The 21,768-nt window shown below is 43.6% G+C and overlaps 1 protein-coding gene across 1 annotated transcript in view; it reads right to left on the bottom strand.

Annotated features, from left to right (window-relative positions):
* The window catches only part of LOC107187588 (transmembrane and TPR repeat-containing protein 1-like), a 183,184-nt gene that overhangs the window by 65,060 nt on the left and 96,356 nt on the right, over positions 1-21,768 (bottom strand). The window contains exons 3-6 of the mRNA XM_015575715.1: positions 21,155-21,228; positions 15,908-16,039; positions 14,971-15,043; positions 7,477-7,580 (exon numbers count right to left, since the gene is read on the bottom strand). Of these exons, the coding sequence (XP_015431201.1) occupies positions 7,477-7,580; positions 14,971-15,043; positions 15,908-16,039; positions 21,155-21,228 (383 nt within the window). The remainder of the gene's footprint in view (positions 1-7,476; positions 7,581-14,970; positions 15,044-15,907; positions 16,040-21,154; positions 21,229-21,768) is intronic.

Genomic DNA, 21,768 nt, shown 5'->3' with positions numbered 1-21,768 from the left:
TTACGGTTGAAATTGCTATGTATGTTACCTAGAAACTATATTGATTTATAGCTGGAAATAGAACAGCGTTTCAAACTCTTAATGGTACAATTGTCGTGTTGCAGAATTTCTGTAAACTAAATATCGAATGCTAATTGATAAGGAGTAGAATTGGAGTGAACTCCCTTGCATCTTGACTTCGATATCCCCTAACTATTAAATTGTCGCACAATAAATATCGGTCTTGACATTCAACACGCATAGACTACACGATTATAAGTTATTTTGAAAACTAGATTTTCAGTCAAAGTAGATCTATTGGAATCGAAAATCTTATGGCAACCAATTAGAAGCATGTCATTCCCACTTTCACCAAGCATATATTTTCCAATTCCAATATTCCTTCCGCAACCCAAGAATACCAACGTGACAGTACACAGACCGTCGGTCGTAGTCATCAAACGTAATTTACGACGGTGTATAATTTCAACCAGGCGACGGAATGATTCCGTGGCCCTAGTATGCTCAATTTCCGGCGTAACGCTCGTTAACGGGCCATCCAGTCGGACAAGGGGCCGGCTCCCCAACGGCAAAAGAAGGAAGTTCCACTTAGCCAGATACAGCTTGACACCTTAAACTGATAAATGGACTGGGACGAGGAAGTTTCGCGCGACGGTGGGAAGACGAGTTCCGCGACGTCTCTTTGTGGAAACTTTCGGCTGGATGGAAGCCTGAGTGGGGGATGGAGGGAGGGAATTAATCGTTCGCCGGCCGTTGTGAAATTGGATCCACGAATTTAACGTCCAGCCGGATTATCCGGGCGCAAACTCGAAACGTCCTCTGATCGATCCAGAGAGAAAGAGAAAGGGGACACGGCGTGGGAGGCGTTGTTTGCGCCTCGTCTTTCGCTTCCTCGTCACCCGTCTCGTAATCTCCGACCTCTTTGTGCCCGCAGTTCGCCACGGAACGAGCGAAACGACCGCTGGAATACGACGCCACCGCGTAATTTATGAACGAAGTTCGGTACACTCGCCAAGTAAACTTCAATTTTCTCTGGGCTCCCGCGGGAAGAGAAACCGGACGAACAAGTAAATTTTCAGATTGCCTTCGTTGTTTCCGTGTCTCTTGTGCCTCCCTCCATCCCCCAAGAAGAATTCCCGTTCCACTACGCTGAGTGGTGTCTAGCCACTGTACACACCGCCCAGTGTGATCCTCCAGGTGCCCTTCTGAGCAGATACGAGGCACTTACTGTATTTATTTATTAATCGACCTTCTGGCGGGTGGGTATTTCTTCGATTCACCCTTTGGAGTCTGTATTATTCGGTAGGTATATTATTACTAACCGTCTGAGTGCAACGCAGAGTAATCACCCTGTTCAGATTTTTTGTCGAAAAGTGCAACTCCATCAGGCAGCAATGTGCAATTAACTGCGATCCCGCCGCTTGGCACTTATCGATAAGGTTTTTTTGCAACGACCCATAGCACTCAGGCGGTTAAATTAATTTCCACAGGGATTGCTAGAGAAATTAGGGGACGTAATATAAATTGCAGAATACGTTAGGCACATTTGTTCGTATTATATTTATTTACAGAATCAAAATCCTTGTGAATTGCTCTTTAGAGGGTTAATTTCTGAAACTCGATCCTCGATAATTTCCCCAACGCTTTTTCTAGGGAAACTTTTTTTTACTCCAGCGCGGGATAATAATTTTAACGGCTCGAAAGCCATTCTTCCCTCTCGGGGGTACCTTTCACGACACCTGCGTAATAACCGGTTTTCGCGAGCTGATAAATCCCTCCCTGAAGCGTTTCGAACGTAGAAACGTAAACAGGAACCAGGAGGGCGTGCTGTACGGTGAATAAATTCTAACAAACTTCCGTGGCGATTTAAAAATCCAATAAACCCGCTGGTAATAACCGGCCGTAAAATCATTCCAGGCTCGTCTCGCAGTTGAAGCCGAGACAGGTAGGCGGTGGCGGCGGTCGTGCACGCGGAACGGTTATTCATAACGTTGTGTACTTAGTTATAAACCGAGTTTTAACCCGGCCCGAAGAGAGAAAGCATTAAATGTAAGGAACACGCGAATTTTCCAGTGCAGCTGAATTGTTCTTGAACCGTAAAGAGCTGCTGCTCTCAATTACGACCTGGCCAATCGTCGACCTCGCGAAAAATTTCTTCGCGGGGCCAAGATTTACGTACAATTTACGACGACTGTGTATTTTCAACCTGCGTCCAACCCCCCGAAAACCGTAAAAAAAATTTCACGGTGTGTTAAGGAACTTCTGAAATGACTGCAGAAAATCCAATTTCACTGAGCGAGATACTCGTTAAATGATTTCGATCCGACGGACGATTCCTGTTACCTTCACAATCAACCAAAATAATTTTAAATTTCAACGGCAATTCACAATGATAACCATAAATACATAAAATCGTTATCAAAGTGAAAAGATCGTACCAGGGGTTGAACCACGTGCAATTCACTTTTACCTTGAAATAGCTATGACGTGTCAGAGATATTGTTCCAACCCAATTCCTTAAGCTTCATTTCCATGAAACATAAGTCGATATCTCATTTATTTTTCATTCAGTAAAACTTTAAGTGCAATCCTATGACACCGAAAACTATAACTCATTAATTTCTGATTTCATAGGCTCGATTTATCGAGCGCGACAAATTTTCCGCGATGGAGAAAAAACCAAGATTCAAAGGCTCGATATAATTTTCGTAATTGTCGGCACTCGTATGAATACGAAACGAACAAGCTTCGCGTACATTGCAAAAGAAAGGAAAAGTCCATAAATTTTGCGGCCCCTCCGAGAGAGAGGCGTTCATACGTTTCTATCGCCTATTCCGCCGAAAACAAAATTCAATTGGTCGCCCATTTATTTTCCTTCGGGTGGCAACGGCTCTCCCGGCCAAAGCCGAGCCAGTAAAAACGTGGATCCCCTTCCTCGCGGAAAATTCACGAGGGCTTTGTTCGATATGCGAAACACTCGGAACACATTGGACCGGCTTCCGACGGCAACACCCACCTCGACGTTAATATTTTACTCGTTCAAGCCGATAGGGGATTGTAATATCATTGCACCCCCGGCTAGAACGAGGCGCGTCACCGGCTGGGATATCACGTGAAATTAATCATGACTACCAAGAACACACTGGATTGGACAAATAAGTAAGGGCAACCATATCCCTTAAGATAGATTAATTAAATCTAACAGATTTGTGCTACACATAAGAAATAACGTATTTCGTATCGTCACAGGAATGATTTTTTAAAAAAAATTTCACCGTAGCAACCACTCACCACACGGGCGCAAAATAACGTAAAACTCGGCTGAGCCCTAGACGAAAATTGTAGTCCCGTGCATGTCGCAATAAAGTCATAATTGTAGCATTTTGCGAAAATAAGCGGTGGTAGCAAAATTTACATTGCCTCAGCCACTTTGCTCGACACCATCGGCTGGCCATGTGACGCGCTCATGCGCTAAGGAGTGATATTTAAATTTTAATGTTTCTGCATATTTCTGGGAGGGGGACTTTTAAATCCATTAAAAACCGCGTGGTTCTTCGAAGTTATGATTACAGCGGTGAGCCTTCGTAGCTAAAATGGACAACCGTGTGTAGCTGGTATTTAAAATATAATTGTAGCAACTGTTAGCTGTGAGCCTACACTTTATTTATGGAAAAGATATCTATTCAATTGTCAAACAACTTACAGCAAACACAAAGTTTACGTGACAGTAAAACATTTTAAAGTAAGGAGACATGAATACCTTCATTTTTAATTTATCCAAGATTTCTATTGTTCTTCACGGGCTAAAATATTCACGAGAATAAATGCAGTATATTCAAAACTCGCTGCATTATCAAAAAGGACCATAAAATCAGTCTTCCCAGTTCCACAATAAAAAAACGTCGAAGAACCAAGCCCAGACCATTCTTCATCTCTCAATAACGCCGCGACAGCGATTCACAGCCAAGCAGTCTCATCCTCGTGTTGGCAGAGAGGCGAAGTAATTTCGCAAATCTTTCTAGGTCGCGCGATATTAACAGGCGCGAGGGAAACGAAATATCGTGCTCTCGAATTTCCTCAGCTAGCACCGTCATCCGTGGGACACGTGCCGTCCACAGGGCGCATATGAGACCAGCCAGGTCTGGGATCGTCGGGAAAGGGGGAAACGTGGCAAAGGGCCCAGTTCGTCGGTGAAACGAAGAGGAACAGTTGCGGAGCCTCCTCCGAAGGTTGGTCTCGCGTAGGCTCGAGCGATCGTAAATTTCGCGAAACGACGGTACATCCGGCCAAATTATACATCTCATAAAGTATTCCCGGCCGGTTCCTCGAAGCCGGGCAGAAAGTATTTCGCATAATATCTTCTCCTGGCCGGGGCTGGAGCGCGCCAACCCCTGTACCCGATTCGCTCGGTCGGTCTGGCGGAGAAGAAAGAGAGCCAGGACAACGGAAGGGAGATCGAAAGCTTGGGCACCGTTACAGTGGAGGTGGGGGTGGAGGGAAAAGAATAAATACGGTAGCAGAGTTCAAGGAGGAAACGGGACCGTTCCGATACGCTGATACGACGGAACGGGAGGAAAAGAACGAAACAATATTTCAATATGCTAAAATTATCGAGCGTTCTTCTTCGACTGCTCTTCCGCTAAGTAAAGCGGGCGTTCTTTGATTCCGGATTCCGGCACGGTCGGGTAACGAGCCGGGTTCCCTCGATGTTGAAAGTTCTGGGGGTTCGGTTTCGAGTAATACTTCGAGAATTTACTCCGAAGAATCGACGGTCTGTATTTTGAAGTCTTGGAAATTCAGAATCAACAGATGTGAATGGATATAGAACACAGTGTTGTGAATTTGGGTGAGATCAAGTCGGGATTGAAAAATAAAATTCGACAAAAGATTCGAATAAGAATGATGCTAGAACAAAAGACTTGAATGTAACAAGTACAATAGGACCCAGCCGAGATCAAGACAATAGGATCGAAACAATTCAAGGCTGTGGGAATCTAATTGGACCAAGATAGGATTAACACACTGGCCTAACATCTACTCAAGGTCGAAAGGTAGTTAACTGAGATCAATCCAGGGTTCATCGATGCGAATCAGGTTAACTGAAGATCGATGCACGAAACACTTATTGTTCCAAGCGGCAATCTTCCCCCCTTATCAAGACCACGAACGCGTTATCGGTTTCCGTTGGTCGTTCGTTGTCGAAACGACATGGCTGCCTGCCGCGGCACGTGACAAACAGTCGGTCAAAAAAAAAAAAAACCGAAAAACGTGCGCCCCTGTGCGAAATTGAACGCGGACCAGGCCAACACTCTCTTTCCCGAATAATACAATAATTCTTCCGTCCATACACCGACGGAAGCTCCGGGAACGGACGTTCCGGCGTAACGCGGCGGAACGCGAACGGCCCCGGCCCCGAAAAGGAAGTGTACCGCGTCGATATCGAGATATTGAAATGGAGCGTTACATCGGGACCGGGTTCCATTTTTCCGGCCGCGGCGCAAACCACCGGGACATATTCCTTTCTCGCCGCGCGCGATAGCTACCTCCCTCCGGGCTCCAGTCGATATCGTCAGTCTTTGGGGAGATAGCGGGGAATCGGATTTACCGGACATGTCCGACGGGCCGTAAAATCGAGTCGTATATTTCGGAATTTTTCGTCGGGCATTCGGAGGAACCCAATCCCTTCCCTTTTCCTATTTCCCCAACCCTAACATCGTGAAAAACAGCTAGAAGAAGGTAGAACGCGTGGCAAGGAGGACTGGCAAGAAAATGATTGGAAATCGAACCTGAGAGAGGGGTCTTTCCGGCTGTTGCGAACGAGTCTTCCTATAAGTGTACCCTCCCCACCCTCACACGCCTCCTTTCGCGAATCGACCGGAAAACATTTTTGAAAAGTCGGTCGCGCTTCGGCTCTCTTTGACGTGATGCGGCGAGCTAGTTCTCCGTTTCTTTTCTAAACGTTCCCCTCGCTTGGATCGTCGAAATGATGGGGAGAACTGGCTGGCGAGGGGGGTGGGAGGAAGCAACTGGAAGTTGAAGGCGAGGCGGTCGGTTTAACCCGGCCACGAATCGGGCGCCTCCCTCCACCCCTAGCGTCGTTGGTAGGATTCGACCGTCGCTTCCACCGAACTTGAGGATATCGCTCGGAGCAGAGCCTAAAGAGGGAAGAGCGAAGCATTTTAACTCGAGCACTACCCGTGGATTCGGGTCAGACGGGTAACTGCGGCGCGATATAAACGATGGCTCTGCCGGAAGTGCAACGGAAACGATCACAAATGGAAGATACATAGCCGGAGAAAATGGAACCATCCTCGTCCGGTTTTGCTTCGGGATTACGGTATTGACAGTCACGACGGCGATCGATAGTCGGTAAAAAGCTGGGTATACTGATGTATTTTTTCGCGACTTTGTTAGCGAGTCACGGGAATTGTTCAGTTTTTCTTCAAATTATTGTTTTCGAAATGGTTGGAAGTAGGACAGAGTAGACACTCGTCTGATGTATCTGTTGACTGTATTTGAGACTTGTGATGAATGTCTGAGATCTCACTTGACCATCGAAGCGAACACATTCGTAGTCCTTTTCAAAACCATTGGTTTTGTGTCTGCTTCTGTCGGTTGATATTGGAGAGATGAACGTGTTTGTGTATGATTGATGTTCAGTGTTTGTGTGGATATGACAAATAGTTGGCAGTTGCGGAAGGGTGAGAGATCTTCTGAAATTCCCTTCTTCATATTTTTCTCATCTATTATCGGACGGAGAATTAATTGTTTTCTCATTAGTATTCTCGGGATCTTTCGAATAATTGTAACTTCCCCGAAGCCCGGCTAATGCTTAACAAGTTTTCCTCGAGGTACAAAACTTGCTCAAAGAAGAAAGTTCTATTGGAAGAATCCTGCTGCTCCATAAAAGTTCCCCCAAGACTTCAATCGACAATCTCCGAAGATGAATTTGCTTGCTAATAAACCTTTCTTCCATAACACGATTGTAAACATTCTCAGCTTACAATTCCATAAAAACTCTATCTCATTTCTTTATGCCATTTAAAAATTAGAGTCTGTCAAGCATTCACTCCTTCAAGAATATTCATTGCAAATTATTCCATAGCAGTTAAGAAAAAAAAATTCGTTATGCAATCAACACTTTTTAATCAATTCTCTATTATTCGAATACCACTTCGACTGTTCGATAATTACAAGGATTCGGTCCCCGAAAATAACCATCGTGTCCAAATAAGCAGAAAGCAGTGATACAAAGCCGCGAAACCGTATGTAATCAAAGTACGGAGAAAGGACTTGTTTTTCGTTGATTCGGTATTTCGATATGGTGTTCACCGGAGACATCGGGTTTCGAAAGTGCGACAGCGGTATACAGTTTCCGTGCGTCCGCAATCGCCGTGAGTTTTCCGACATTGTAATTGTAAACCTTGTTACGCATCGTGTAGCATAAAGGACTTACGGGGCAGAATACACACTCACCTGACGTGGAAACAGGGATGAAAAGCTGCCGGATTATCCTGCGGCGAGAACTTCGGTAAAGCGCCGTGAAGGAGGGCGAGTCGGACGACCAGCAGCACACCAAACTACAAATAAAAGGAATCCTTTAATAACACGGACGAACGTTAATTGCTCCGACCGCATATTTTCATGGCAATTTTTCTTGCTGGCGCACCTCCAAATGCACTTTTGTTTTTCACCTCGCGACAGCATTGCGAATATGTTTAATTATTACCGAGAGACATATACATATCAAACGACGTTCTGTTCATTTTATATTTATACAAAGGTAATTGCAACCCGATGAACTGTTAATTAAACACGACAAAAATACAATTATTACAGTGCATGTTTTAATGTCTGTTAATTGCGTAACAATAACGCGTGTTTATACGATTTTGTTACTTCATTATCTTGTGAAAGGTATCGTTTTGCTCTTCGGTGTATCCATAGTCTAACGATTTCAGTGATTAATTCAATTGCTGAAGATAGTTGAAAGGCATCCTGGATTTTGTTTCCGTGTTGAGTGAGGATAATATCGTGTAGCCGAGGATTAACCGTGTTTTATAAACGTGAGATTGAATTGGAGCGTTAAAAGAAAGGTTGCAAAAATTGTACGATTGAAAGGCCAGTATAAATATTCACTCTCGTTTAACATTCTAGCCATTTTTACGTTCTGTTAGATAAGCCAGAAAAAAAGTTAACGGTCGGTGAAATCAGTTTCGAAACGAACCAATTATTGAAAAAATTAGAATGGATTGTAAATTGAGAATACCATCGGATAACGCTAGTATTTACGAATCCTCTTTTATTATTTTTACGGATCGATTCCCTCGAATACTCGTTTCATTAATTTCTATTATCTTTGTCTCGTTTTTTAAATATACATACTCCCGTTCACGGAATTCCATCGTCATCGTTCGAACTGTTTTATGGACTCTTGCTTTATTACTTCGTGCATCCTGAAACACGACCCTCTGCCCTCTACCTAGCGTGTACACTGCTCGAAAGATGAATGGGAATGAAACAAAAGGGTATCCAGATTGCGGAAGAGCCCCTTTACTAGCCTTTCCTGGAGACCCTCGACTCGCAGCAGCTCGATGATTCGCTACTCGCTACGCTGCTAGAACTATTTGAACCTTTCATTAGCCGGTTGGAAAGACGGAAAACAAGAAAGGAGCCTGTGAGCTAAAAATTTCACGCGGAAATATGCCGTCCGACGTATTCGTTCCACGCGAACTGCTTTCATTTCACGTAATAGCGTCAGAATTAATTTTAAAGTTTCATTCAAGCCGTACATTTCTTATTATATATCAGCTGTGCTATTCACTTCATTTCTATTGTGGATATTACGCTATTTTTTGTTTCCAGAATAATTTTGTTGGCATTTATAATTTTGTGTTCTTCGACTAGACTAACATCAACAAAGTGTATTTCCATTTTTCATGTGTGTAAATTTGTTCATATTGATTGTGTCTTCACTGATGGTAGAGAATATTGAAATAGATCGATATACAGCGAATTACTGAGCACTCATCGTAATTGCTACGAACTTCAAAAGGTGAAATTTGAATCGCCCCGGGCGAACTACGTTTCGCAGACCAGATAGCAAGTTCGTTAACGCCTGATCGCGATTGATGAACCTCTTGTCTTGCTAAAACACCTCAATGTACGTTTTATTTAGATTCAATTAAGTTGGTGGTATTGCGTATTAAATACATTCGCGGACGGACCGAGTTTGCGTAGGGTATTGATACGAGCACTCTCAATAAACTTCATTTCAATGTTTCATGGATGGAATCAGAAAAGAGCCTTTCGATACACTTGACATTTAGACCACAAAAGCATATTCATATGAAACAAAAAACTGCATTAGCAGTGCTCCTTCCATAATATTTATATCACTCATAAGTTTTCCCACCGTTTTGATTATGCAAATTAAAGAAAAAAAAAAATGTATTACATATGCAGTGGTGACCTACCAGACAATAGGGACAGTACTGCATATGCAGTAGCCGTCCGCGAACGTCTTAAAACTGTGGACTATAGGTCGATATTCATCGGTTGAGACTATTGCCAAACGACCCATGATTCCGAAATATTCATCGAAATCGCATTATGTCAATTGCCACATAAACAAATTCTTAATATTTATTCCATGGCGTATGCTGTTAAACCCAACCAATCAGACGACGAATAACTCGCTTATCCAGAATATTACCATCATACTCCTCAGATTTACTCTACAGCTACCATCCCAGCACAGCCACCTCTATCCAAGAAGACGACTTCATTTCCAAAACGTCAAAGCCCGGAACACTTCAGCCGTGCTTCATAGAACTCTTAGACGTCCTCGCGGGCGGATCCTTCCGTCGTATTTCAGTCACGTCACCGCGGTAGTTCCCTAACCCAATATAGCCGTCCGTCCACTCTTCACGCCTGGCACTTCCATCCTCAATCGGAGAACGCTATCAAACCCTTTCTCTTTCTGGCTAGGCCAGGAGATCCCTCTGTATCTGGCGTCCTCTAGGTTCCAGAAGGGTTCAAGGGACCGGACAATATCTGCCAATCGAAGGTATTCATATCTTCTTCGATCCAACCGGATACACATCTACCCTCCTCGAGGCTGTCGCTCATACACGCATACACACATGCCTGATACACGCTGCCTTTTTCAACCTCCAGTTGTACACCATGTCGAACACCGACTCTCATTCCGTCGTTTCGACCTCTCGATAGGACAGGAAAGAGGGGGCTTACCGCGGAATATTGTATTACGTCGCCATGGGGCTAGTCCCGGGGTGACCCACCACGGAACACGGCGAAGCCAGACAGGAAATTCAATTTCGGTAAATATCTGACGCGCACGAAAACGTCAGGACACGGCGAACCGCATACATATAAGCCGCGGTGGTGTTCCCTTTTGTTAGTCTGGTGTTATTGCCACGCACGGGGTGTGTGTGTACCTCTTTTTCCTGGGAAGTGAACGGCCTGCGTGGATGTACCGCGGTCGGATCAGTTGGTGGGACGAGCGTTCCTAATTTTGCGCCAGGTGCGGCAGTGTCGTGCGGTCTCTCGGTTTGGTATTCTCGGCTGGGTGGATGGGAATTGTGTAATGAAATACTAGCGGGGAGTTTTAATGATGGCGAAAAGTGACATGGGTGAATGGAATAGTCTTATAGTGGAGTGGTAGTTTAATCTTCGTCTTTTCTTGTAATGCTGTTGAACAGGATTATTAAGGAACTCTTTTTGGACATTTACAACATACTGTTTTCTTCTGTTTTATGAAAATTTTAGGTAGGTCTAGAATATTTCTGTTGTCTATCTGATATAGGTGTGTCTGATGTACCTACAGCAGAGATGGGCAAACTCATTATCTAGATAAAAAGTATCGAATAACGAATAAAAGATAACAAAAAATATTTCGTCATTTCTAATTGTTTAAATGTGGAAATTTCAGTTTTTATAATTGAAATGATACTTCAGAGAAACAAGAAAATTTATTCGTAGGAATAGTTTACCTTCCAAAGAAATTATCGAGCGTTCGAGCATTGAACGCGGGGGCTTCTATATGGCGGATGCTTTAAATGCAGACTCACGTTCCCGGAGTTCTCACCCGGAGGTACTATCGAGCAATCCGCTACCTAACCGTTCCGATTGTTAGCGGGTTAAACTAGTTCGGAACGGTCGTGTTAACACGGCATATGAAATTATAATTGCGCCCGTGGCCTTAAGATAATTCGGTACTCGGAGGTAAGATTTAAGCGGTAAACCAATCGACTAACAATGGGCAAATTGATGTAGAATCAGTCAACAATGTGTATCCGTAATGCATTGGCTTATCGATTACGTCTGTTAGGGTTCCAAGCACCCATAACGTGCCTGTGGCACCATCCGGAAGCAAATACTGCCCCCTCGACCGAAAGCCAACACGTACTTACGGTACGCTTCCGTAATTGATTTACCGAACGAAGTTCCGAAGTTAGTCCTCCTTTCAGCTAATGTTAACAAGGTTTAACGATTGTGAGCCTTACCAATCATTTTTTTCGTCGACAATTTATGTAATACTACTAATACAATGTTGTTGCCGTTGGGAAACAGTGAATCGTTATTCTTTATACGACTATTACTTGATTTAGGAGCGCAGAAGAGGATTTCGAAATTGATAGAATTGACTCCATTATAAATTCAATTACTAGACTCCATAATTAGATCAATTTATTAGATAATCCATACAATTCGTAGAGCGCGTTAGTAAAAGTATAATGTCAAAAGTATAATTTTGTAAAATACAGGTAAATTCAAGGAACAAAAATGAAAACTGAAAACTTAACACGTTATTTAATAATTTAGGGATCTTTTAAAAAAAACTGGGTGTTTCTCACATAGGTTTTTTTACTGTTTTTATTAATTTTAATAGTATAACCTAAACGATCTGTACCCGTGAATTCCTATTACGCCAAAATTTATTAAAGCATAAATTCAATAAACTGTTTATTGAAATTAATGCATTTTTCTCTGTGCATGCTTACACCAAGTCAGAAATTTAAATGTATGCATTCACTAGTAAAAGTATAAATTTCGTTCTTTATGAATACATTTACTAAACAGATTAGTAAGTGCATACATTGACTACGAAACGTATAACATTTACTGAATTAACGCTTTTACTGTAACATATATATTTGAAACAGGAAAAGCCGAAATAATGTCCTCCGAACAGAATCCACACGATGAAACATCGTACACGCGGTTATACAACATCCTCGGTTCCGTTTCATGTGAGTGCACACGAATCAACGAGTACCCTAGTTCTTGAAATTCAGTGCCCCGAGAACGGAGGAAAAGAAACGTTAAATAACCCTCTCGGAAAAGACATATCTTGAAACGCGTGAGTGGCAATAGGTAACAAGAACGAGGTAGGGGGGTGGAAAAAGGAGGGAGTCGTCGAGTGAGTGTGTATATGCGCGCGGGATCCTGAATGTGAGGGTCGTGGCTCCACACGCCTCCCTCGTTTCTTGACATAAATTAGCATAACTCGGAATCGTGTTCGGTCAAACTAAGCTCCCAATGCTCACCCTCGCGTTACCATATCGACTGCTCGTGATACTTTATACGCACCCCCATAACTTTCGACCCGCGACACGAATTACGAGAGGACGGGAAATACGAGATAGCGGACGCTGGTCTATCGGGAATCGACAGCGTTAAAAAATATATATATAAATCCATCCGTGTTAATTTATAATCGACGATATTTCTATACACCCCCCCGTGTCCGGCGCACACACATTAATCGAATCGATGAATTTCTAATAACGCTTGGACCACAGCAAACCACCGACAGTCACGAATTATTTATCATCGGTGATTTGTTATTCAGTCGTTACATTGGCTTAATTAAAATTAATCGCGTTGCATAATATACATTTTGTTATTAATTAGCCGCGAGCAAGGATAATAATGTTCAGCACCGCTGTCGCGGGTGTTTCGTTTATTTTCTCTCTCGAACAAACGAAGATTGGCAGGTTCCATTAATCCTGCGGACTATTCTTGCTACCCTCTAAATTTCCGGACACTTTTAACCACGCAGAAGTTCAATGACCACTCGTTCCGAAGAATAGATAGTTCCTAAGAATAGAATTCCGAGGAATAATTCATATTGCTGTTCGAATCTCGTATACGTATTCGTGCCAAACGGCCGCCGTTACAAAGACGCCCAGAGTCGACAATCGACTCCATTAAGGAAGAGCCTATAACCACAAATTCCGTTCGACGAATGGTTGCCCTCGTATTTACGAATGGTTACATTGTTAACCTTTTTTTCCCTCGAAGTTTCGATCCCGTATTTCATTCGCGAGTTTCCTTACAAGCACGGGCGCAGCCTTAGATCGCGATAACCGGAATGGCTCCTACGGTTGCCTAACAATTCGTCGGGAACGCAGTTTATTTTCCACGCTCGTAAAAAGGAAGGGGGAGTGTACTCTTCGCGGGGCGGCGGTTGTATCTGCCGTTAACGATCGTTAAACTTACTTAAGGCACTCGGATGCTGTAAACATCGGTGGCCAGCCTACGACTGGACGATAAAAACGGAAGATATCGGCCGTTAAGAATTAACGACGCGGATCCAGGGGTGGCGGCCGTTTGCAAATGCCGCGAGACATAGCCCCGGGATTTTCCTTGATGGCCGGAAACTCTTATCCGCTGCCCTGCAAGGATCTTTACGCTCGACCCGACCGGTTTATGCTGTACACTGCTGTCCACGATGATGTATAATCGTCTTCGAATAAATGTTAAACTTGGAAGCAAGGAAGATAGCGGGAGAACATGAATGTACCACTGAGGTCACTGTTTTAATCGGTGGATATGTCACAGTAAGAGCGTGAAGTTTAGTAAATCTACACGTATTTACGTACGATTTTAGCAGAAGTATACAGAATATAAGAATATGTACTATTTCTAGTAAATGTACATACAATTCAAGAACGTAACAACATTACTTTGAAATGAAGAAAGAAAGAGACCAGCTGGCAAGATCCACGAGTAAAGTGGGACTTCCGACCAAGAGACCATAGGAACAATTAACAATGTCCCGGAGAGCTCAGTGGCAGAAATTCGAGAGCCGGAGCACGGTGTAAACAGTCGAAACTTGTGATCTATTCAGCATTGTGTTGCACGCGTGAAGGTGCCTTAAAGCGTAAAACGGGAACACAGTCCCGTCCAGAAGCCCCGCGAAGTGAGGGACTGTGGGTGCTCCGTAGACCAACGGCTGAGTCGTTATTGTGTTACTGGCAATGTCTGCTACAGTTCTGCCAGCCGAGGAACCGAACGGTGAGGCACAGAGAAAAGTCGACAGATCCATTTATCCATTTATCCTCGTTCAGGCCCGATCCCCGCCTTCACACTCGAGACACCGTCCAGGAAGTAGTACCCTGGTCATGCTCGACTTGGACGATAATAAAATTGAAATTCCACGTTCCCGAGAATCGATACAGGCGATTCGAAAACATTTCTCGACTCGATACCGTTCGAGCGTTACAACGCAGCGGCATTATAACGGCGATCGTTTACACGACCGACTTGCCACTGCTGGAATAAATCCGAGCCGGGGGTTTTGTTCGACTCGGTTGAACACTCGCGAAACTTTCTTCGTCGCGGCCGATTCGGGCGGAAACATTGCTCCCGCGCGTTTCATTTCACGCATTGTTTCCGGCGTATAATGGCTTTCACGGGGCATTAATGATTGTGTACCGTGGGTCGTATTCACGCGGGTAAAACCGATGGAAATTTTGTTGTAATAGCCTGGAACATTTGCTCGGCCAGATTGATTTTAAATTAGGGTTACCTGGTTTGAACTTTCTGACTTTGATATCAATGATATCTGAGTTTTCACATTTCTTTGAATCTTATGGGATTTAACAGGGATAATGAGACTGTAGACATACATTTGTAAGATTGATACATTGTTACACCTACCGAGACTAGTAGCGCAGCGGCGCGACGTGAAAAATGTTTGGAGTCGTCGTTCCACCTGGCCTCGAAAATAGATCTGAAACGTGAAGAACCGACGTGTTAGATGGCTTCCGTGATTGTACGTCAGTCGGAGAATAGAGATGTCTGAGCAGATATAGGATTACAGTCGGTTACAATGGAACTTACAACTGAATAAGTTTCTTGGACGTATGCAAATGTTCTTACTTCCATCCGATTCACCATCTCACCAAAGCTTCCTATGTCAGATTTTCTCAAACATCTCTACTTTAATGTAGAACCATATTGTAATACAGTAAAGACTCGCTGAGAGTTGCATAAGAAGTTCCACGTTCCGAGAGTTTCTACTTCGCCACTGGGGTGGGGAGGTCGTGGAACGTTCCAAGCGTATAATTTATTGCTACCCCCCTCCCCCCAATCGCTTTCGTTGCCAGGGGTCGGGTTTTGACCAAAAAACCAATTTATGAGGTGTTGAAACAATTCGCGGCGCACCGTGAAAGTTGTAAACCGAACTGGAGTTTTAAACTCTCATGTAGTCTTTACTGTATTTCATTCTAATGACACCATGGACGAAATAACCAAGTAAACGTCTCTTACACAATGATTAAACGAATTTACAAATTATAAGGCTCTATTGCACATACGCCCCTGCGCTTTTGTTATTGTTGACAAACTCAGAAGCCTCTCCGTAAACTAAACACAAGCTACCAACATCTTCGGGGCATACAGTTTACACCCCAACCCCCACGACGTGTTTATAATGGAATGAACAGACGGGCGTGGGGGGTGACGTCGCGTAAATTTCGGCGAGATACGACTCAGGGGCCCGGAGACTGTTACTTCTTATTTCGGAATTTATTGCCGAAAGGTACGTGTCGCGTTTCCAAACTGTTCTACGACCGCCGTGCGCTTAAACGCTTACCTCTTGATTGAATGCCAGGAGCGACAGAGGTCGTAAAGAAGGTTTAGAGGCAAAACAGTAATGCCGGTCTCCTTGGCTAACATCGACAGCGTTCCGAGGCACACGCTGCTCCACAAGTAAGCCGTCTGCTGCCTGGAACCGAAGCAAATCCGAAAGATTTAATTTAATGCACACCCCTCGGCGGCCCGTGCCTCCGGTCATTGTCGCCGGAACCACGAGTTTACACTGTTACGCGCCCGGCTGCTAAAACCACCGTAATCGGAGGAGAGGGCAGACATTTCGAAACACAACTGCGCTGGCCATGGTCCCGTTCAGGTAAACGTTATTAATTCCTGTTTAATTGGGAAGGAATGAGAGGTCCTGGTGATTCAGAGTTTGTGGATTTCAGCATAATTAGAAATAAATGGGGATTAGGATCGCGATAGAGATTAATTCCGTATGATATCAAGTAATTCTATAAGTAATGTCCTGTGATATTTGTGGAAGGGAAACTGGAAGTTGGTATTGAAAAGTAAATATAGATGATGGGGAAATGTACACTTCCTATAAACATCACTTCGAACCAAAAACAAATTTATAAAGGGTTGAAAACCTTTCCGCTTTTCCATGAATGCCCCGAAGCGTACCCGAGTATGTCGTACTCATGGAGATATTACTGTACAAGTTAAGAGGTTAAATCAGGTTCAGTCCAAGGAAACCGAATCTTTTCCAGATTATTAAATTCAGTACCATTAAAATGCGAGATCGATACTTAGCAGCAAAGATCAAGAAAGCAAAAGCCGAGACTCGCGTTCGAAATCTGTGAACGACCGTCTGGCCTCCGAGTGGCGAGAAAAGTCAATTACCGGGTTGCATATTGAGCAAGTGTCGGTGCAAAGGGAAACCAAAGAGAGAGAGAGATGGTTGAGCGGTGGGCACGCGAGCGGCACGCGATTGTCCCGATTACGATGCCTCGTAATTTCGTTTTATCGCCGGCTGGAAAAAGGAATGCGCGTGATAAACCGCGCGTGGATCGATCAGGGTCACACGCATCGAGCTCCAGACCGGGCCGGAACACGATTTAATCGTTGGAAGGGAGGCGTGTCCGACCACGCGTTTCAAATCCGAGGTGCAATGGTCCGACCAGCGAATCGCGTCACGAACGAAGATCGCGACACGCGCGTCCGCCGCGTTGTGCAAATAAATATTTCGTCGGTCGTAGCGGAAGGGCTTTATTAAATTATGCATGCGATGCAGGCTGCGCAGTGCGTCCTGCAGTTTTGTGCCGCGCAGGTGACGACCACCTTTGGCGGAGATCCGCCCCGTCATCCCACACGTAAAATGAATTATTTTCCGTGGTGCTGAAATTTCATTTTCATGCAGATTGATTCTTGCGGCGTGATAACGTAATTATGCACACTGTGTGGGAGAGGAAGTCCTTCTAGCAAATGGTGGAGTGAACTTTGAAGTTGTGTGTCTTCTACCTTATGTATAGGGTGAGTCAATAAGAAATACTATCTGCAATAACTTGTTACCTATTGATTGTATTAGACGTTTTAACGAATTATGGCATTTTAAGGGATGCATCGGATGGATACAATTTGATTTTCTTATGTCTTATTCTTTTCTTTAAATACCTGGTGACCTTGATTTTTTTCAAAAAGTTACATCAGCGATAATAATGGCAACGGGGGTGGCTCGTTTTTTTAAAGCCCTCGATGCCAGGAGTTTCCCAGAGAACTATTCGAACTTCTTGAAATTAAATTAGGATATCTTTGAAGCACGGCATCGACGTAAAAAAAAAAGAAAACTTCGAAAAAGTCGGTACGGTGAGCCACGGAGGGTAGGCGTTCAGAAGTAACGCGTAAGATAATTCCGTCTTTGACGAGGCGTAGAGATGAAGAACGAGAGGCCAGCGATCCTGAGAAAGAGCGGAAAATAATCGTACCTTCGCAAACTTTGGAAATACGTGACTCTTCCTTTTTTCCTCGCAATAGGAAATGAAATCGTGGCGCTTCCGTTGGAAATTTCGTTCCCTTCTTACATTTCGCGGCGCATTAAACAACTGTTTGAATTTCGTTTCGCGTTTACACTTTCACGGTTATTACATCGCAATTTCCCGGTTTAACTCGTTCAAACTCGCTAATTCCAGCTTCACCGGGGATGAAGGGATTTATAAAGTCACGCAGTTTACTTTTCGAAACGTTCCGCAGCGTCGAATGATCTCTGTGCTGTCTGTTTCCACCGTTTTTCGCTGATATTACCCATTTACATTACGAACGATAAACGAATTAATAGAGAAAGTAATCGATCGTTTATTAATCCGACTCTTTTTCCAAACCAGTTATGCTCGAGTCTTTTTGGACTGCTAGTAATGTCTATCGTGTATGATTTCGAAGTACGTAAGTACGGACAATTTCTGAAAATTGTTTTCTTTACTATTGGCCTCTTTGACGACGCGTCTGACCTAGCACGGTTTATTCCACTAGCTCTGTTGTACGAACTACTGTCCTGTCTTGTCTAGCTACCATTGCCTAGTACCAGTTGGTACCAGCAATAGAAGATAGCACTGGACGGCAATAGAAACTAATCTCACAGGAAAAATACAAAGAAACAAGAGTCTAACTCTGAATTCTAACTCCGTTACATTCAATAATCCCAAAGCAGATACCTATAGCCACAATTGTCGTAACAGAAATGTAAAGTGTCGCCTTCTTCCAATATTTCCCCTGAAAACTCTTCGTGAATAATCGTCTAAAGGGGGGCCAGACGAGCGGATATGGAAAAAAAAATCGGACTAATTCGTCGAGCAACGATGTCACTGACTTCGGAGAATGAACATTTGTACCCCGAACGTTTCACCGACAACTCCCTTCCCTCAGGGCCAGCGTTCTTTTTTTCTACTCTCTCTCTCTCTTTCTCTCTCTTTTTTTGCAAAATACGAATATTCATTCGTGATTCATTACTTAAAAGCCGGGGGAGGTTGACACACTGACCTGTTTCGGGCGCCCATTTAGTCGGAACTCCCGGTTTTCCCGATTCGTTTACGAGCTATGCGCCTCCGTTTCCCTCGATATACCGCGTATTTTACACCGGTACGCGCGCCGCTTCTCGATATTCGTTCCTATTACCGTTCGCGACGAGGCCGAGGAATGCTGCACACCCCCAACGGGATAAGTATACACGCGATCGATCGAATCGTTCAGTGTTAAAAAAGGATACTCTGACTATCGATTTCGATATCCGGAACGGCGTTCCGTCGGTGACATCAAGCGGACGGTCTGCCGTCGATTCAAAGCTTAAATACGCTGCACTCACGATCGAATTAACTTTGTCGAACGACGAATTCGATTACTTGACGTTATTGCGTTAGCTGATTCTTGGTGATAAATTCGGAGAGGGACAGTGGAAGGAGAATGGTCAGTTTACCTATATGGACCCTTTGGTCGAAAATTTGTTTGGCGTTCATCAACAACTTCAGTGGCGTTTGATACTTTTAATTAAGTCTCTCAATTCAGAAATATTCTGAGCGCGTCTGACAGGCTCTAAGCATTTTTTTTAAATATAGTTCGATGATTTGTAAAAGGTAATACGTTAGAACTACTTCAGAATGTACACTGACTATAGGCATGGAAAATGACCTTATTCTTTAAAGTATCGTCAGTTTCTCACGATGAGTCACGAGCGACGGGGTCGAGCGTCATTTCGCGGCTCGTTTCGAGCACGCCGTTACACCGCTTACCATGCATAAGTCCTGAATCCTCTTAGAGGGTAGACGATAAAAAGATTTTCGTCGTAAGTTTCGCGTGGGATCGCTCGTAAGCACTTTATATTTTCACGGCTGAGGATCGATGTAAACGAGCCAGGGAACGTTTACGGGGCCGACGAATGAACCACCACGCGCCGCTTCGGGGAGGGGTAAATTAGTTTAGTTTATAATTTCCACACACCGCCCCGGCGTTCATGAGAATGAATGGGCCCCTGTTTCGGCGTCAGACTGGCGTCCTCCCGACGGTAAGCGACGCCCGACGTCGCTGACGTATGTATGTGCAGCCGGTAAGTTCACTCGAGTTATGGGTGCATTATGCCCCTGACACGCTACCTTATTTAGTTGCTACCGAGCCATACTCTGAAGCACAGGGAAAGGGACTGAAAATAGTTTTTTCTTCGCTAACCTATCGCTGTATATTTTCCTATGCCATTTATGGCTTCGGTCTCTTTGCGGTTGATTTTATCTGGTGGTAACTTTTATCGAAAAGAAATGCTTGTATGGAATCGTTCTTGGAACAGGTGAATCCGTGTGGGAACTAAATGTAATAGACTTGAATATAGAATAACAAAAGGAATCCTTTTATTAATTGTTATTGGTGAGACTACTTTTCTTAATAGAAGTGTGTCTTTTTTTAATTTTGATTGTTTAATTTCTTCGATTAAAGAAAGAAATTGTTACCCAGACATGCTAATGTTACACGGTTTCCTATCATAATGAATATCGGACGTCGTGAAACCAAAAGAAATTGTAATGGATGACAGGATGACGTGTTGGAAGTGTATAAAATTATAGAAAATGTCCAGCTTCTCAATACGTATAATTCCTGAAAAAAAAATTTCGAAACGAGCGGCGCGTATGATGTCGGAAAATAGTAAATTAGCCAATCTCGCGTCGTTACGATGTTTCTTGCATGCCCCAAGCGTGTAACTTCGTGCCGCCTGTTACAATATTAAACGAGAAGTCGATTTCACTTCATCTTACTTCCGAACAAATTGAACATGCAACCGACGTCGCCGGTCTCTATAACAATGCCACCGTGTACACGAGTCACGATTATTAATTCTGTTGGCATCGCGATGCGCGTAACCGTCTGTACACGATGAAATTGTTTTCCATACCCCCTCCCTCAGCGCGTGTGGAACGATGAAAATTACTCTCTGTTGGGAATGATTGGAACGAGGAAGAAACGATTTGTCCATAATGGATACGGGGAAAATGATAGAATGCGGGATTCCGGGAATATTAACGGGTACGGCTGTTGTTCCGTTGGTAATAACGCCAGTAAAAATAGGTTTCAGTAACAGAGTTACGTTTACCTGAACGAACGTCCTATTAAAGGAATACTCTGAACGATCTGTTATGAAATACCATGAATCGAATAAGTTAGAAAATAAATGTACCATTGTAAAAAGGACGCACAGAATATTTCCAAGACCAGAGCAGAAGTACGACATTTCGTCGTTTATGGAATCATTCGCAAATTTAATTCTACTTACCCGTGATAAGCAAGAAAGGACAACAGGAAGAAGATACAGGCGAGTACGTCCGCTCGTCCCACGATGCCGGTCACCTGAAACAAAACGAAATATCGTGATAAAAATCTCTCGCAGTAGAAGGTAGACATTATTAATGCCTGAGTCCCTTTCGAAGGAAATTGTACCAAGAGTTTCAAAATTATTCAAACATTAGATTTCGAAATATCCAATCAGCATATCGTAAAGAATTATGTTATTAAATAGTCAGGAACTTCCAAATCAGTGAAAGAAACAAATTCGTGATTTCGGAATATCGATCACCCAATCGAAAAAGAATTACGTCCTTCAATGATAATGAAATATGAATAGGGTTCACTCGTGGTCTGCCATAAGTCACCAAAAGTCTCATTCGTTGTAGGATTAATTTCATCTGAAATCCTTCCCCATCAATAGTTAAATAGTGTAACATATTCAACCTCGAGAAAATCAGTCGCTTTAAAGACGACATCAACAGAGATACATCCGCCCCTCAAGTTCCAAACGCTTAACGAGAGAAGATTATATCTCGGAAAGGATCGACCCGGTCGTGCTTTTCTGACCAGGCGAGAAAGGACGGAAGGGTACAACAGCGTGGC

The sequence above is a fragment of the Dufourea novaeangliae genome, unplaced genomic scaffold (assembly GCF_001272555.1).
Source record: "Dufourea novaeangliae isolate 0120121106 unplaced genomic scaffold, ASM127255v1 scaffold89, whole genome shotgun sequence".
Lineage (NCBI taxonomy): Eukaryota > Metazoa > Arthropoda > Insecta > Hymenoptera > Halictidae > Dufourea > Dufourea novaeangliae.
Note: the sequence above shows the minus strand (reverse complement) of the source record. Positions and strands in the feature narration are given on the sequence as shown.